General features: G+C 47.5%; 1 protein-coding gene across 2 annotated transcripts; it reads right to left on the bottom strand.

Moving 5' to 3' along the window:
• Positions 1-6,636: 6,636 nt before the first annotated feature.
• Ccr8 (C-C motif chemokine receptor 8) lies at positions 6,637-11,305 on the bottom strand. Of its 2 annotated transcripts, XM_037208044.1 has the most exons (3): positions 11,267-11,305; positions 9,756-9,925; positions 6,637-7,884 (listed from the first exon to the last, which is right to left on the bottom strand). In XM_037208044.1, exon 3 carries the CDS (start codon positions 7,868-7,870, stop codon positions 6,809-6,811), a length of 1,062 nt encoding a protein of 353 aa, XP_037063939.1. In that variant the 5' UTR covers positions 7,871-7,884; positions 9,756-9,925; positions 11,267-11,305; the 3' UTR covers positions 6,637-6,808. The 2 variants fall into 2 exon arrangements, with proteins under 2 accessions (XP_037063939.1, XP_028710562.2); XM_028854729.2 differs by lacking the exon at positions 9,756-9,925 and having other exon boundaries at positions 11,267-11,296.
• Positions 11,306-18,678: the final 7,373 nt, after the last annotated feature.

Below are 18,678 nucleotides of genomic sequence, written 5' to 3'. Positions count from 1 at the left end.
AAAGGTGCAAAGCTACACAGAGAAACCCTGGTGTGTGTGTGTGGGGGGGGGGGAAACAACCCAGTACTAGGAAGGAAGTAGGATGGCAGGGCACAGAAGGCATATAAGGAGTGAGTAAACAGGAAGTCTCTCTCTTGAGGCTGAGGATTTCATAGAGGTAAGAGCTGGCTTGTTCTGTTTCTCTGATCTTTCAGCTTTCACCCCAATATCTGGCTCCAGGTTTGGTTTTTTGGTTTTTGGTTTTTGGTTTTTATTAATAAGACCTTTTAAGATTGTGTTACACCCCTCTATCTCCATTCACCCCATCTCAGCCTGACTCTGGCCTCCTGAAATTCAGGGGACTTATCTCAGGCCAGCTATACCCAGAAGGTACTTGGCTGTGTCCCATCAGGAAAGCTTGGCGCGATTCAAGACAACAGAGTGAATCTGGCTTCAGAAGCATGGGGGCGGAGAGTGCAGAGAGGGAAGGCCGGAAGCTTATAGCCTGATAAAAGGTCCGGGACCCCCGCTCTGCTCCCCAACTCTCACACCGACTGCAGAGTTACCCGACCGCTGCACACAGCATGGCGTCATCCCACGGGGCTGGGGGTCCCTCCAGAGAAGCGGGGCGCTTGGGTGAAGAGAATGGCGGCCTTGCTAGCCCATATAGGCGGTGAGTTAGGAGCTGTGGCTTTGGTAACATCCTCCTCTAAGCTTCTAACGTGGCAGCCTCTTCTCATAACAATAATTCTTTTTATTTTTTCCTTAAACCTCTTTTATTTTTGAGACAGGGTCTTATGCATCCCCTACTTGAAAGGATGAAATGGCGCTGGTGGGTCTGCGGGCGGGCGTGGCAGAAAAGTTACGGCCAAAGCTACCAGAGTTAGAAAGAGCTTTATTAGAACGAAACCAGGCCTGGAGAGGCAGAAAGTTGGCGGCGGGAGCAGAGCAGAGAGGAAGCAGGAAAGAAGAGAAGCACAGGGAGAGAGGGTGGGGGTCCGTGTGTGGCTTTTTCAGGCAGGGACACAGTCACCGTTGATGATGTTAGGTACCAGACAAGACCCCCAGCTGCGCATGTACAGAATCCTAACATTCCAGACTTTCGCTTATTATAAAAAAGTGAGTAAATAGGAATAGGGGCGTCATTTCTCCCGGAAAAACTGCTTCCAGCTGACTTGGTGAGCGTCGGTTGGCTCTTAGGGGGAATAAGGAAGGGGGTCTTCCGTGGCAGACAGGCGTTGTGGGATGATGGGCTGTCCGTTGTCGTCCGTTGTTACTCTGGAACTGTGCATCCCTCTTGGCTTGGCACCCTGGCCTCTTTTGTGTCTGACAGGATGCTGATGAGACAGGAAAACCCTGAAGTAGATCTGTGGTGGTATTGTGTTCCCCAAAATATTGTGTACCTTAATAAACTTACCTGGGGTCAGAGAACAGAAAAGTCACTAGTTAGGCAGTGATAGCACACGCCTTTAATCCTGGCATTCCAAAGGCAGAAATCCCTCTGGATCTCTGTGAGTTCAAGGCCACATTGGAAACAGCCAAGCATGGTGACACGCCTTTAATCCCAGAAAGTGGTGGTAGAAAGCAGAAAGGTATATAAGGCGTGAGGACCAGAAACTAGCAGCATTTGACCGGTTAAGCATTTGACTGGTTAAGCTTTCAGGCTTTGAAGCAACACAGTTCAGCTGAGAGTCATTCTGGATGAGGACTTAGAGGCTTCCAGTCTAAGGAAGCAGGACCAGCTGAGGAATTGGCAAGGTGAGATAGCTGTGGCTTGTTCTGTCTCTCTGACCTTCCAGTATTTACCCCAATAACTGGCCTCAGGTTTGATTTTATTAATAAGAACTTTTAAGATTCATGCTACATAGATCCGACCTGTCCAGAGGGATTTAAGCTGGTTTCTGGAGCGTGGGAAAAATTTTGAACATGTTAAGAAGCAGCCATGAGAAAATTAGTGACCATTTGTGGTGTTTAGTACTCTGCTTATGTTGGTTAGTGTTAATGGGAGAGACAGAGAGATTGGAACATGTTAAGCTTTATCCGAGAGAGATTATTTTAAGGCACCTGTTTCCTTTACTAGTTTGGCATCCAGGAGACAGGTGATCAATTGTTAAAAGCATTTAACAGTAATAGATGGTTATATTAAAGTCTGTTTTTGTAGAGCTCAGATTATAGTCTGTTTTTGTAGAGCCCAGACACTTTTGGGTCTGGGGGTGTAAATACCTTTTAGCTGTTACAGTTTCTTACTTGATGATCTCTGGACTTCAGTTCTGTGGTGGTCTTATACCACTAGCTGAGCAGTGAGTTAGCTTCCCTTTTTTTTTCTTTTCTTTTCTTTTCTCTCCCCACCCCCCACCCCCAGAGCTGAGGACCGAACCCAGAGCCTTGCACTTGCTAGGCAAGCACTCTACCACTGAGCTAAATCCCCAACCCCTGAGCAGTGAGTTAGAACAGGGAGCTGCGAAGAGAAAAGCTTGTGGTGCATGAGAACTTATTTCTTTGGAATTAGGGACAGGGCAAAGATCAGGGCCCTGTAAGCACAGCGGGTGGGTCTGGAGGGAGGCACATGGAAGGGAGAAATGAAATGAAAGCTCCTGTCTTAGCTGGAAATCTTTTCCCATTAAGTAACCCTGAAAGTGCAATTAAATTTGGTGAGGTGGGTAAGGCTGTCCTCCCTACCCGATAATAGGGAAATGAGGAGAGGTGACATCCCAAAACTCCCAGGACCAGGTCAGTGGCTCTGGTGTCCAGAAGGAAAAAAATGGATCACTGCATTCTGGGTTCCCTGCAAGCCTGTAGCCAATCCTAGGTCTGCTGAGGTCTTAGCTTGATGTTCCCATGCCACCTTGGTGCCTGGGGACAGTCAGCTGACCGGTTGTCTTTCTATGTGGCACTTTCAACTAGGCTATTGATGGCCTGGCAGGGCACTCACTAGCCCGTGGCCTTTTCCTCACTTAAAACAGGGACCCGACAGCTTTCAGGAGCCAGCGAGTGCCAGCAGTTGGCAATTTTGTCATTTGAGTCACAGCACCAATGAAAGGATGAACGGCGCTGGTGGTCCGGCGAGAGAGTCACGAGCCACGGCTACCAGAGTTAGAATGGGCGTTATCAGAGAGAAGAGGGCTAGGACGGGGAGGCCAGGCCTGGCGGAGAGAGAGCGTGGGGGTGCACATCCCTCTGCAAGGCTTGGACGAAGTTGCCCGTTGATGATGTAATAAGGCGCCAGACAAGACCCCGATATGGTGATATTTTAATTGTACTGAAATGTGATTTTATTTGTATGTTAATAAAGTTGCCTGGGGGTCAGAGCTAATAGCAAGCCATAGCAGAGCTGGGTGGTGGTGGTGCACACCTTTAATCCAAGCTCTTGGGAGGCAGAGCTAGGCAGATCTCTGTGTGTTCAAGGATACAGGCAAGCATGGAGACACACGCCTTTAATCTCAATAACAACCATAGAAGACCTGGAGGTCTGTGCAGATGGGCAGTGACGTGGAGATCGTGTGGTTGGGTTTACAACCAATGAGAAGGCAGAATAGAAAGTCAATAAAAAGCACAAACACACAGGAAGTAGCTCTCTTGAGGAGAGGTAGGACAGCAGCAGCAGCGAAGGGTAAGGTTCTTAGTCTCAGCTCTTAGCTATTGCTCTGACCTCTTGGCTTTCATCTCTGAATTGGATCTGTGTTTCTTATTTAAAAAGACGGTTACATCTACACCCGGAGCTGCGCATGTACAGAATCCTAACACTACTGACCTCAAACACATTTAATCTCAGCGCTCCAGAGGCAGAAGTAGGTGAATCCGTGAGTTCCAGGCTAGCCAGGGCTATGTAGAGAGATCATGTCTCACACTCACCACTCCCCCAGAAAGAAGTATTACTGGGCAGGAAGGAATTTAACAAAATATAACATAGTAACAAAAGAAGCTGTTTAATTATAATCCAAGGAGAGCAATCCTTTATTTGTCTGTATCCAATAACAGCTTCAAAATATACAGTAAAATATACAGTAAAAATAAGCAAGCCATAATTAAAGTTGGGTGTTTTAATGTGCCTCTCCTGGTGACTCACAGAGTAAACAACCAGGAAAAAAAAAAAAAAAAAGCACGAATGCTTCATCCTGTGGCGGCAGGTCAACAGGTGAAGGTGGGATTTGATCCCTGAGACCCATGTGGAAGAAGAGTGCAAAGTCTTCCGAGCTGCCCTCTGAGTAAATAACTTTTAAAAAGTAATAATTGTTTTAAGAAAACAAAGAATACAGAAGTCTTGGTTGTAGATGTAACAGTCTTATTAAATAAGAAATAGAGAGCCAAATGCAGAGTTAAAAGCCCAAGAGGTCAGAGCAGTAGCTAAGAGCTGAGACTTAAAACCGCCTTCTTACCCTTCGTGAAGACCAGAAACTAGAAGCTTTTGCCTGGTTAAACTTTTAGGCTTTGAGCAGCAGTTCAGCTGAGATTCATTCTGGATGAGGACTCAGAGGCTTCCAGTCTGAGGAAACAGGATCAGCTGAGGAATTGGCAAGGTGAGGTGGCTGTGGCCTGTTCTGCTTCCCTGCTCTTCTAGCATTGACCCCAGTACCTGGCTCCAGGTTTGTTTTTATTAATAGGACTTTTTAAGATTCATGCTATTCTTGGTGGACTGACATTTTCTTCATTAATGTGGCCACTGGTAGCTAGCTGCCCATACTTCTGCAAAGAAGACCCATATCCCTGTAAGTTCACTGATTCACAAAAGCAACCAGAAGGAAGTAGACCAAAGTAGAAAGGGAGAGAGAATACAGAAGCCTTGAGCTGTGTGATCAGTCACTGTTATCTTCACAGAAGCTTTGAGCAGTGTGTTAGCTACCTGTTATCTTCATGTGTGGATGAAAACCAGATCTTGCATCATAAAATAATTCTCCAAAAATTTCTAAGAAATGAAATCCTAGATGCATGTTCTCTGGGAACGGTTGAAGTAGATACTGGGTGAATGTTGTAATTTAAATGAGAATGGCCCCCAAAGGCTCATATGTCTGCATGCTTAGTCCCCAGTTGGTGGACTGTGGAAAAGACGAGGAGGTGTGGCCTTGTTGGAGGAGGTGTGGCCTTGTTGGAGGAGGTGTGGCCTTGTTGGAGGAGGTGTGGCTTGTTGGAGGAGGTGTGGCCTTGTTGGAGGAGGTGTGGCTTGCTGGAGGAGGTGTGGCTTGTTGGAGGAGGTGTGGCTTGTTGGAGGAGGTGTGGCTTGTTGGAGGAGGTGTGTCACCAGGGTTCAAAAGCCCATGCCTGGCCCACTTTTCTTTTTCTGCCTGCTGCCTGCAGAGCAGGATCGAAAGCTCCCAGCTGCTTCTCCAGCACCACGCCTCCCTTCCCCAGCACCACACCTCCCTTCCCCAGCACCACGCCTCCCTTCCCCAGCACCACGCCTCCCTTCCCCAGCACCACACCTCCCTTCCCCCAGCACCCACACGCCTCCCTTCTCCTCCAGCACCACGCCTCCCTTCTCCTCCAGCACCACGCCTCCCTTCTCCAGCACCACGCCTCCCTTCTCCTCCAGCACCACGCCTCCCTTCTCCAGCACCACGCCTCCCTTCTCTTCTCCAGCACCACGCCTCCCTTCTCCAGCACCACGCCTCCCTTCCCCAGCACCACGCCTCCCTTCCTGCTCCCCGGCTCCCCTCTGTGATGGTCATGATTCACTCTCTGAAACTATAAGCAACCCCCAACTAAAGGCTTTCTTTTATGAGTGCTTTGGCCATGGCGTCTCTTCACAGCAACAGAACAGTGACTGAGACAGAGGTGGAAGCCAGCTCCTCAGATTTCTGGCTAAGATCAAACTTAAAATGCATAAAATGCACCCCAAAAAGCAAAGTGCTCAGAGGGAGCTTTGTAGCATTAAGTGAATATTTAGGTAATAGAAGATTGCACCCCAGGGAGCTCACGGAAAATAAAGCCCAAAGGAAACTGACAGATAAAAATAAAATAGAAATCAGTGGGCAGAGAAGTCAGCAGGAAGTCGCTGTGGCCAAAGGCTGGCTCCCTGCAAAGATTAAACAATGATACGTCCCGTAAAACTCATCTAGGAGAGACAAACCCACAAACGATCATATCAGGACCGGAAAGGGACATCCTCACACTAAAAAGATGTTCAACAAAATTAATTATGAAGATTTCATGCTAATGTATTTGTGAACTTAAACAGAACAACAAAATTCCTTACAAATCACAAGCAGGTAGAAAAGCTGAATGTCTCTGCCTGGTAAATCAAATGCAAATCTTTGTACAAAAATCAAACCTTCAAAGAGGAAGTAATGCCTTTTTTTTTTTTTTTAACAGAAACCGTTTCAGATAATAGATTTTAAAGGGAATATTTCTCAATACAGTTTGAGAAACCAAACCTGGCCAGACCATTATAAAGTGAGAAAAATTACAAAACATTGCTTCTCATGAACACAAGCACAAAAATCCCAAAACTAAGAGGTAAGTTTTTTCAAGGAAAAAAAAGTACTTTATCTCTTTTAAAGAAGGATGGTGTTATCCGGATATGGTGGTGGTGCACGCCTTTGATCCCAGCATTTGGGAGGCAGAGGCAGGCGAGTCTCTGTGAGTTCAAGGCCAGCCTGGGCTACAAACAAGTTCCAGGACAGCCAAGGGTACACAGAGAAACCCTGTCTCAAAAAAACCAAAAACCAAACAAACAAAGGGTGGTGCTGTAGCACTTCGGAGGCTGAGGCAAAAGGATGGAGAGTTCAAAGCCAGGGAGATTCTCCGTCGGTACACCAGGAGAGAGAGGAGGGGAAGCGGGGCGCTGGAGGGGAGACTGGGCAGAGTGATGGGGGTTGAACCTGTGCACACCCTCCTACAAGATGTAGTCCAGGGTAGAGGAGTGAGAAGAGCGTGGACGCGAGGACAGCTGCCTTTCCCAGGCCCCCGCTGGCATTTGCCTCCCTATGTAGAGGAAGATATGGCTGCAACTCTTTTGAAACACATCTTCAAGGTTCTTCTTGAACTTTTCTCCTATGAAGGCGTAGATGACAGGGTTCACACAGCAGTGTGTGAAGGAGATGACTTCCGTGACGTGGGTGGCCAGAGCCAGCCTCTGGCTCAGGGCACATCCGTCCAAGACATGCATGTCGTGCAGGGACGTGAGGAAGAGAACCACGTTGAACGGGACCCAGAAGAGCAAAGAGGCAATGACGACGATGAGCACCAGCTTGACGGCCCTGGTGCTGTTGTGGTTCTGGCAGCCCCGCAGCTGGTGCAGGATCTTGGTGTAGCAGAACAGAAGGATGGCAAAGGGGAGCAGCAGGCCCAAGGTGTTTACTTCAAAGTGAACAGAGAGCTTCCACCTCAAAGACTGATTGTCATAAAATGGGAAACATTGCAGAATGCCATCGTCATAGGCTACTTGATAAAACACCAGCAACGGGATGGTGGCTGTGACGGCAATCAGCCACACCACCAGGCTCAGGGCTGTGCCCACTCTGGCCGTCCTCACTTTGATGGCATAGACGGCATGGACAATAGCCAGGTACCTGTCCACACTCATGAGGGTGATGAAGAACATGCTGCTGAAAAAGCCAATATAGTAAAAGCCAGAGACCACTTTACACATGACAGTCCCGAACACCCACTGGTCCAGCAGGTAGTGAGTCTGAAAGGGGAACGAGAAGACAAAAAGCAGGTCAGACATGGCCAGGTTCAGGAGGTAGATGTCCGTAATGCTCCTCAGCTTCTTGCAGGCCACAAGGACCAGGATGACCAGGCTGTTTCCCAGAAGACCCAGCACAAACAGGATGCAGTAGAAGATGGCAAGATGCAACCTGCTGCCTCCAAGGAGGAACTCTGTGTCACAGGGCATGGTGAAGATGTCAGGGTAGTAGTCGGTCATGGTGACATTGGGTTCCAGGGTGTAATCCATCGCGGCAGGAAGACCTGACCAAAGACGCACAGGAGGGATGCTGAGGAGTGTGTCCACGCGCTGAGGCCCTCACCACCCCCTCCCCTCTCCGGGGCTCAAATCAGGGTGTTCATGGAACACACGTGCTCTACCACCAAGCCGTATTCTCCCTAGACCCTGCTTCCTTTACACAGGGCAACCTGCTACATAGCCCAGGCTGGCCTCCAGCCTCAGCCTCCCTGGTGCTGGTATTACAGATCTGTATCATGTACCACCTTGCTTGGCTCCTCCCTCCCTCCCTCCCTCCCTCCCTCCCTCCTCCTCCCTCCCTCCCTCCCTTCCCTCCCCCTTCCCTCCCCCTTCTCTCCCTCACTCCCTTCTCCCTTATTTTAACTAATTTATTTATTTATTTTTATAATTTTGAGATAGAGTCTCACTATGTAGCCTTGGCGGTCCTAGAACTCACTCTGTAGACCAAGCTGATCTCAACTCACAGAGCTCCACCTGCCTCTGCTTTCCAAGTGCTGCGATTAAAGGTGTGTGCCACTATGCCTGGCTTCTCTTTCATGTTATATATCCATAAACAATATACAGGCAAGATGTGGTGATACATGTCTTTAGTCCCAGCATTTGGGAGGCAGAGGCAAGTGAATCTATGAGTTCCAAGGCCAGCCTGGTCTACATAGTGAGTTCCAGGACAGCCAGGACTACATAGAGAAACCCTGTCTCAAACAAACAAACAAACAAAATATATATATATGTATATACAAATATAATATTTGTATATTAATTCATAAGTTACAAAAATGGTTTTATAATTTGCTTTAGATGTATCCCATGGTATCCATGAATTTAGTTCATTCTTTCATTGACCCCAAAAACAACTTAAAATGCAATAGGAAAAATGATCCCGGCTACACTAAAAATGAAAAGCACCAGGTTTGCCAAAAGTAAACCTAATCAAGGCTACAATTCATCACTAACCCAAACCAGGGCTGGGAAAGAGCCAGCTCTTTAAGGTGCTTGCTGGGCAAGCGTGGAGACCTCAGTTCAACCAAAACTTATGTGTTGTGGCGGGTTCCTGTGATCCCCGTTCTGGAGACAGAGACAGGCAGATCTCTGGGGCACTGGCCAGGCTGGCCTTCTTGGTGAGCACAAAGCCAACAAGAGATTCTGTCTCAAGAAACCTGAGGGATGGCACCAAGGTTGGCCTCTCACCGATATGGGCACACATGCATACATATGCACATATTCAGGCACACACAAAACAAAACAATATAGAATAAAATTATAGGGCCTGGGGGTGTAGCTCACTGGCAGAACACACGCTTAACAAGCACAAGGCCCTGGGTTCCATCCCCAACACCACTACACACAAATCCGAAAACTTCACTGGAAGGAAGTGTAATTGAAAGGAAGCTTTCTATGTAGAAGGGCTGACCCCCAGGAGATCTTCTCTTGCCTGACTTTCCACTCTTTTTTGTTGTTGTTTTGTTTTTTGAGACAGAGTTTCTCTGCATAGTTTTGGTGCCTGTCCTGGATCTCGCTCTGTAGACCAGGCTGGCTTCGAACTCACAGAGATCCGCACGGCTCTGCCTCCTGAGTCCTGGGATTAAAGGCGAGCTTTCACTTCCTCCTGTGTCCTGGAGAGAGCAAGGGGCATGCACGCTCCTCTCAGCCACCAAAACATACACCACAGTATGGGTTCAGGCTTTGGAAACATTCAAATTCTTTAAAAGTGATCTGGAAAATCTTAGCCTTCTCCTGACCTCTCTCTAAGGAGGTAAAAGCACCCCTGCACTGCCTCTGTGCCCTCGCCCCAGGACGGTTCTGAGGTTTCAGAGCTGCCCACTCTCCGTCGGCTGCATGTCTGCCGCGTGTCGACGCCTCTGTCTCACTGACTCACCTGTATGTCTTGCTTGCTTCAGCCAGTCTGAAGAGTGACAGAACTATCTCTGGTTTTTGAGACAATCCTGCCCAGCCTTCAGAGGCATTGCAGGGTTGATGCTGCAGTGTGCCGGGGTGCTGCAGTGTGCTAGCTGCAGGTGCTCTTCTACTTTCAAGCTTCCGTTGATTCTACCTCAGATCCGGGGCAGAGACAAACAGAGGTCGTCAGACTCCTCAGAACGGTGATGTGGGGGTGGGGGACAAAGGCTGGGGTGCCTATGTAACACATCAAAGCAGACCTGGGTGTTCTCCCAGCATCCCTCACTCCCTACCTGTTACAGGGTTTGGCTAGCATACCCCCACCCTCCACCTTAACTCTCCAGCCCAGGGGTTGGGCTGCCCTTCCCCCAGCTAACTTCCCTATATAATCCAGCCATTTGGTTACCTGGTCTTTTTCCGTCTACTCTCTAGGCCAGTCTCTTTGACCAGGCCACCGCTCTTAGTGGGCAGCTGCCCCCTCCCCATTCCTTCCTCCGTCTCCTTACCTGGCCCAGCTCAGGGTCATGTCCACTCTGTCCCTTTCTCTGCTAGGGTCTCCCGTCCTCCAGACCTAGCAACAGCTTTGTCCTTTCCTTATTTTTTTTTCATTCAACCACCACCACCAAAAAAAAAGGAACAAAAAAACTACCACACCATATTGTTTATTATAGACTATTTAGAAAGCAGTTACAGACTTTAAATTAAAAAATATAAAAGCTGGGACGTCGCTCAATTGGTAAAATGTTTGCTGTGTAAGCATGGAGACCCAGCTTTGTCCCCCAGGACCCAGGTTAAACACATCAAGTGTGGTGGTATACATCTGTAACCCCAGCACTGGTGTGGACACAGCAGGGACCCCGGGATTTGCCGCTCAGCCAGCTTAGCTGGATTGTTCAGCTCCTGCCTCAGTGAGAGACCCTGTCTCAGAAAAATGGAAGGGAGAGAGCAAACAAGAATGACACTGATGTTGGCCTCTGGCCTCCATGTACACACACACACACACACACACACACAAATTTTTTTTTTTGAGACAGGGTTTCTCTGTGTAGCTTTGCACCTTTCCTGAAACTCACTCTGTAGCCCACCTTAGTCTCGAACTCACAGAGATCCACCTGCCTCTGCCTCCCGGGACACACAATGTTTTTAAAGCACTATGGACCTCTAGTCCCAGACAACCCAAATAGCTGGAATTATAAATGTATGCTACCATGCCCCTAGGCTGCTTAATTCCACAGTGGCATCTGAATAGTCGACATGTATCCTAACCCCTGTAGTCTCTTCTGTAGCTTGAGTTTTCCTGCCTTGCCCACAGTCAGGACAAATCTCTGTCACCTGCCAGTCCCACAGCCGCTCAGACCCAACCAAGTAAACACAGAGACTTATATTGGTTACAAACTGTATGGCCATGGCAGGCTTCTTGCTAACTGTTCTTATAGCTTAAATTAACCCATTTCTATAAATATATACTTTACCACATAGCTTGTGGCTTACCAGGCATCTTCACATGATGCTTGTCAGGGTGGCAGCTGGCAGTGACTCCTTCTGCCTTCCTGTTCTTTCTTTTCTCCTTTCTGTTAGTCCCGCCTATACTTCTCTCCTAGCCACGGCCAATCAGGTTTTATTTATTGACCAATCAGAGCAACTTGACATACAGACCACCCCCAGCACAGCCAAGTGCAGACCACCTCAGATACCTGCACTCAGGCTTGTGGTCCTAATCATCCTCTATGCGGACCTGCTGGGTAAAGCCATGGGGAACCCGAGAACAGGCTCCCACAAGACATACAAAACATCCCACAGCACTCCCCCCCCTCTTTTTTTTTTCAAAAAGGAAGGTTTTAACCTTAACAAAGTAAAATTACATATAATTTGGTAATTTTGATGTAGCTTCTCTTACTACTTCCTGCCGGAGGGGGGCGCTGTACCTTATGGGGATACAAAGAAAATTTTAGGATTATGGAATAGTCCATGAGGCTGTATTGTCTGAGCCAGTTGCCTTGAATCCAATCTGGACGTTGGATCATCTGGGCCATGGTGTCATCAGAGACCTTTCAGGGGGTCTTGGCTGGTCAAACCTGATGTATCTTAATCTGGAACAAATCCATAGCCTCTGGCTTTCTGTGAAAACAAAAGCAGAGTCTCCTTTCCAAAACAACACATCCTTAGACATAAATTTCAAAATCGAAATACCTTTAAAATATACACATTGATTTAACTGAGCAGTCTCTACAATCACATGTCTTTCTGCAGTTAAAAATCCCAAAGAAAATATAATCCAGACTCTCTGTGTGATATCCATCTTTACATGGCTTATTTTTTATATTACTTTTACTTTCTCTTTAAAGACTTTATTTTTTTAAACTTTCTGTTTCTTTATATAACTGTCTATGTTCCTTTTCCTCTCTCTTCCAAGCCTATGTACATTTTTACACACATTGTAAAGCATTTAAAGTCTTGTTCCATCTGAATCTGTCTTATTGTGAATCTGTTGCTTTAAACTGCACCATTTCTAAGACTGAAAAGGTGCCATGGCTGCTTGCTCCATCCACCTCAGCTTCCCAACATGCCTGTGGTGCCTTTACTGCCAGCTCTGGGAGCTATTGTGAGTCTATGCTTTTATCCAAGCAGCATGTAGCCCAGAAACCTTTTTTGTTTTGTACTAGCAAAGGCTAAATCCACCACGCAGCTTAATGTTCCACTTGCAGAGGCCTCATTCCCGCCATACTGCAGGTCAAGCACACACGATAGGAATGCACCAGTAGCTCAAACCAGCAAGCTGCCACTCATTTGAGAGAGATAATTAGAAAGCTGTTTTTAGCTCCGTTTTACAACCTTTTCTCAGGTTTTAGGTAGAAACTCTTGCCAACACATTGGGCGCCATTTGTAGCTTGAGTTTTCCTGCCTTGTCCACAGTCAGGACAAATCTTTGTCACCTGCCAGTCCCACAGCCACTCAGACCCAACCAAGTAAACACAGAGACTTATATTGATTACAAACTGTATGGCCGTGGCAGGCTTCTTGCTAACTGTTCTTATAGCTTAAATTAACCCATTTCTACAAATCTATGCCTTGCCACATAGCTCGTGGCTTACCAGGCATCTTCACATGCTGCTTGTCATGGCGGGCGGCTGGCAGTGTCTCCTTCTGCCTTCCTGTTCTTTTATTTCTCCTCTCTGTTAGTCCCGCCTATACTTCCTGCCTAGCCACGGCCAATCAGGTTTTATTTATTGACCAATCAGAGCAATTTGACAAACAGACCATCCTCCAGCACAGCCAAGTGCAGACCACCTCAGACACCTCCACTCAGGCTTGTGGTCCTAATCATCCTCTATGCGGACCTGCTGGGTAAAGCCATGGGGAACCCGAGAACGGGCTCCCACGGGACATACAGAACATCCCACAGCACTCTTTTATGAAGCAACAACCGCTGGCTCTTCAGGGACAGAATCTGTAGCCAGGCCAGTGGGGTAACAATCACCAGCATGGATGACAATGTCTTGCCTGGCCATCAAGAGCCAGGGACATAAACAGATCCTTGATCAGCCAGGTGGTGGTGGCAGCAGCAGCAGCAGCAGCAGCAGCAGCAGTGCACGCCTTTAATCCCAACACTCAGGAGGCAGAGGCAGGCAGATCTCTGTGAGTTCGAGGACAGCCTGGTCTAAAGAGTGAGATCCAGGACAGCCAGGGCTACACAGAGAAAAACCAAACAAACAAAAAAACCAGACCCTCGATCAACCTACCTCAGAGATAGACAGGTGACCCAAGAAGGCCACAGAGGCCTTGCCCATCCCTCTAGCTGACTTACTATAATGGATAACAAATGATAAGCTCTCCCCATCCTGCCAATCACAGATGAGGAGCAGCAGGGAAGAAGAAGAGGCGCTGGACTCAGGAGGTGGGGGGTGGGGTGGTTCTGATCACTTGGCAGGTCAGAATCGCTGAGGAGACAATGCTTCTGGACCTGTCTGTGAGAGGTTTTCTAGGTGATGTCATCCTAGGTGTCCTGGGATCCTGGACCAAATGAAACAGACAAAACCAAAAACAAACCCTTGCTTCCCGTCTTAGGGACCTTACTTTTCTGTTGCTGTGGTTAAATACCCTAACAAAGGCGACTTAGGGAGACAGTGTTCATCGGGCTCACAGCCCCGGTTCAGTCTGTTCTACAGAGAGGTCAGAAAGCCGACGGTGGCTGTGTTCACCGTCAGGAAGCCGAGAGCAATGCATGCTGGGCTAAGTCACTCTCCTTTTTATCCAGTCCAGGATCCCAGTCAGGAAATGATGCCACCCACAGCGTGGGTGTCTTCTCATCTGGATCAAGGTAGTTCCAGATTTCATCGAGTTCACAATGGAGATGAACCACCACACTTTCTTTTCTTCTTTTCTTCCTGAGCTGAGGACCGAACAGTTCCACCAACTGAGAGCCAAGCACTGAGATATATGAGTCTACAGGGGCCATGGTCCTTCAGACCACCACAGGGACCAAGAGGTCTGCTTGGCTCACAGTTCCAGCCATAGTCCATCCCTGCGGGGAAGTCACAGTGATGGGCTTAAAGCAACTAGTCACACCAAAACCAGGAGGAGAGAGAAACGGGTACATGCATGCTGCTGTCTTGTGCTCAGCTAGCTTTCTTCTCTTATTCAGCCCATGACTCCAAGTCCAGGAAATGGTGCTACCCACACTGGGCTGTGTCTTTCCATATCAGTTAAGGCAATCAAGACAATTCCCCTGGGCAGTGGTAGCACATGCCTTTAGTCCCAGTACTCGAAAGGCAGAGCCAGGCGGATCTCTGTGAGTTCGTGGCCATCCTGGTCTACAGAGTGAAATCAAAGACAGGCACCAAAACTACATCAAGAAACCCTGTCTCAAAAAAAAAAAAAAGGCAATTTCCCTGCTCACAGGCCTATCCGGTCTGGATAAATACAGAGACTGTCCAGGTGATTCCAGGCTGTTTCAAGTTGACAGTAAAGCTACCACACAACCCCTCTCTTCCCTAACGCTTATGATCAGAAAGAGTAAAAGAGATGAAATTACACAGTTAGCCCTTAAGCAGTTTCTTATCATAGGAGGAGGAGGAATGAATAAAAGAGGGAAGACCGTTTCAAAACCCAGAAAAATATTTATTGTAAAAAATATCTAATTAAAACCAGGCATGGTGACACATGCCTATAATCCCTACACTGGGACAGAGTGCTTTCAAGTCTGGAGGAAGTAGCTGGGGCTCCGTAGGACATCTCCACCTACACTATATAGCTAGATGCTATCTTAAACAAACAAAAAATTCAGATTAAGGTGTCATGAGTACTATGGTTGTGTCTGTAGCAGGCATGGGTGTGTTGTTGCACACCCCAGGGTGAAATGGTCAGGAATCGTGGGGTGTGCTAATTTCCACACCAAAGGATTGTTTAGAAGATGAGCCATCTCCTCTCAAGAGATCTAGAACTGAGTGTGTGTTAGTAATTGTGCTTTAAATCTTACCCTGAGGTGACCTTCCAAATTTCTGTAGGTGAAAGTCTTATGCTTCTAGAACGACACACAAAGAAACACTGGAAGGCTCACACAAAGAGCTGTGAGCTCAGCTTCCAGACTGACTGAGTAGTAACATTTTCATGATCTTGTGCTGTGGGATGGTCTGTATGTCAAATTACTCTGATTGGTCAATAAATAAAATACTGATTGGCCAGTGGCTAGGCAGGAAGTATAGGCGGGACTAACAGAGAGGAGAAAAGAAAGAACAGGAAGGCAGAAGGAGTCACTGCCAACCGCCACCAAGACAAGCAGCATGTGAAGACGCCAGTAAGCCATGAGCCATGTGGCAAGGTACAGCTTTATGGAAATGGATTAATTTAAGTTATAAGAACAGTTAGCAAGAAGCCTGCCACGGCCATACAGTTTGTAAACAATATAAGTCTCTGTGTTTACTTGGTTGGGTCTGAGCAGCTGTGGGACTGGCGGGTGACAAAGATTTGTCCTGACTGTGGGCAAGGCAGGAAAACTCTAGTTACAATCTTGCTTCATTATTTTCTCTCTGTGCTATAGAGATTTTTCTGAGTCATTTGAGAAAAATAGCAGGTACCTCCTCTATGTTCCTTCATCCCTTCACCAATTGTTTTGGTAATGTCTTTTTTTGTTTTCTCGGCATTCAATTTGGGGTTATCAGCTGCCCATGAAAGAGTACCTTTATTTGATTTTTTTTTGCTGGAAACTATACTCCCACCTTTCTTTGTGTCTAAGCGTTGCCCAAATCACAATAGGAATATTATGCATACAGATAGAATGACGTTATCTCATTTGGAAGAAAATGAAGGCAATGGGATTCTATCACAGTTCAAAAATAAAACCAAACATAGAACTACATGCAATGTGTATTTCCTGTCACATATGGAAACTTTAAAACAAAAAAGGGCTGAGCATGGCAGTGCACATCTTTAATCCTGGCACTCAGGTGGCAGAGGCAGCTGGGTCTCTGGGAGTTGGAGCCCAACCTGGTCTACAGAGTGAGTTCTAGGACTGCAGAGTGTGCATAGTGAGGCGTTGTCTCGATAAAACAAAAAATAAATAAAATCAAAACAAAAATTTCAAGAGCCAGCAAGGATAAGAAGGGACGGCAAGGACGAGGAATGAGAGCCTGTTGTTTTGTGCAGTTAATGTGCATTAATAATTACAGCGGGGCCGGCGGTGGTGGCGCACGCCTTTAATCCCAGCACTTGGGAGGCAGAGGCAGGCGGATCTCTGTGAGTTCGAGGCCAGCCTGGGCTACCAAGTGAGTTCCAGGAAAGGCGCAAAGCTACACAGAGAAACCCTGTCTCGAAAAACCAAAAAAAAATAAAAATAAAAAAATAATAATAATAATTACAGCGGGAAGCTTTCAGAGGGTTGGCCCCAAGTTCTCGCCATGTTGATTGTACCAAAGGGAAGAAGCTGTGAGGGGATTTGGTCTCATTGTTTGAGAGTGTCTCAGGAGAGTATCCACCCAGGCTCTCCACCACAATGCACAGCTGATTCTCGTGCATGCACCTTGCACACAAACTTTCCCTGTCTGCAGATACTTCAAAACAGCCACACAGCACTCTGTAAGGTCTGTCCTGGCCTTTATGTTGGCTCAGTGGTCTCACAGCTGGATGGTGGTGGTTAGGGTGGAAGGATGCTTTTATCAAGAGGTGTGAGGTACAGGGTTGCAGATGGGAAGTGGTACTAAACCAATGACTTTTCTTCATTGCATGTGTAGAGAATCCAATTGTTTTGTTCATGATTTATATTCTACACATATATAACAATTATGGGGGCTGGAGAGATGGCTCAGAGGTTAAGGGCACTGGCTGCTCTTCCAGAGGTCCTGAGTTCAATTCCCAGCACCCACACGGTGGCTCACAACCATCTGTAATGAGATCTGGCACCCTCTTCTGTATACATAATAAATAAATAAATCTTTAAAAAAAAAAAAAAAACAATTATGACTCAAACACGTTCTCAAGGTTTCTTCATTTTATCCATTTCTAGGATCATGAAGAATGTTAAAAATGTTGGTGCTGAGGCACCCTCCTCCAGATGGATGGAGTCTGAATCTCTGAGCTTCTCTGGAATCGTGTGTGCGTGTGCATGTGTGTGTGTGTGTGGTGACATATTGTGTACCCTAATAAATTTGTCTGAGGATCAGAGGACAGAGCCAACCACTAGATTGGACACAGAGGTCAGGAGTGGTGGCACACACCTTTAGTCCCAGGAAGTGGTATCTGGGCAGAGAAAATTATACAAGGCATGAGGAAACAGGAAGGCTGAGGATTTCTTAGAGTTAAGAATTAGTGCCTGGCTGCTCTGCTTCTCAGATCTTTAAGATTTCACCCTGATATCTGGTACCAGGTTTTTTTATTGAAAGACCATCTAGGTTCGAACAACATGTGTATGCATGTGTGTGTGTGCATGTGTGTATGTGTGTATGCAAGCACATACCTCCATGTGTGCATGTGTGCGCGTGCACACGCGTGCACGCGTGTGGAGGCCAGAGGTCCATGTTGGGTGTCTGCCTCAATCTCTACCTTATTTTTTGAGACAGAATATCTCATTGAACCTAGAACCGGCCAGCGAGTCCCAGAGCCCCTTCCTCCGCAGCCTGCCCAGTGCTGGGTTGCAGCTCTGAGTTACCTCGTCCTTTTAGGCAGCAGGTGGAAGGGCTGAGGAGAAGAATTTATAATAACCCTCAATCAACTCCATTTCCACCTCTGTGCTCACTCTCCATTGCTGGTGCCACTGAAGTCTGATGATCAAGCCTGCATCTCAAGGAAGCCATCCCAAGCCTCACCATGCAAGCAGAATCAGTTTCAAAAGAGAAAGCCACAAAGATAGCACCTTTTGAAGTTCCAAGTCTAGCTTTGTCTGTCTGGACTGTCTTGTGGGCAAGATGAAAAACTGGAGGAAGAGGCGGGAGGAAGAGAGGAGGAGGGAGGCTGAGCCCAGAGCGGTGGCTGAGTGGGTGAGGTGAAGAGATGGAAGAGGAGCTGATAAAAGGGAGGTGTGTTCCACCGAGAGCCATCAATTGACAAAGGACTGAGTGTGGGGGGAGCAGAGAAGAGACACAAGAGATTCAGGGAACTCCACACTTCCTGCCATCTCACTCCCTCACTCCCCTAAAACCGTGCTCTGCCTGTTCCCCACCTGCACCCACACAGCAGCTTCTGCTGAAACTCAGCGATAGTGATCTTAGTGCCTCTGTGTGCCTTGCTGGGCGAGTCCTCCCGGCATTAGCTCCTTTATCGTGTCTGTGACAAAATACTGACAAACGCAACGGTAAGGAAGGGGCATGGTTCCCAGTGTGGGCACATCCATCACGGTGGCCGTGAGTTCCAGTGTTGTCAGCTTGATGGGATCAGGCACCACCTCGGGGAGGAGCCCCCAAACACCGCTGGAG

The sequence above is a fragment of the Peromyscus leucopus genome, chromosome 7 (assembly GCF_004664715.2).
Source record: "Peromyscus leucopus breed LL Stock chromosome 7, UCI_PerLeu_2.1, whole genome shotgun sequence".
Taxonomy (NCBI): domain Eukaryota; kingdom Metazoa; phylum Chordata; class Mammalia; order Rodentia; family Cricetidae; genus Peromyscus; species Peromyscus leucopus.
The sequence above is the reverse complement of the archived record's forward strand: the minus strand, read 5'-3'. Positions and strand labels throughout refer to the sequence as shown.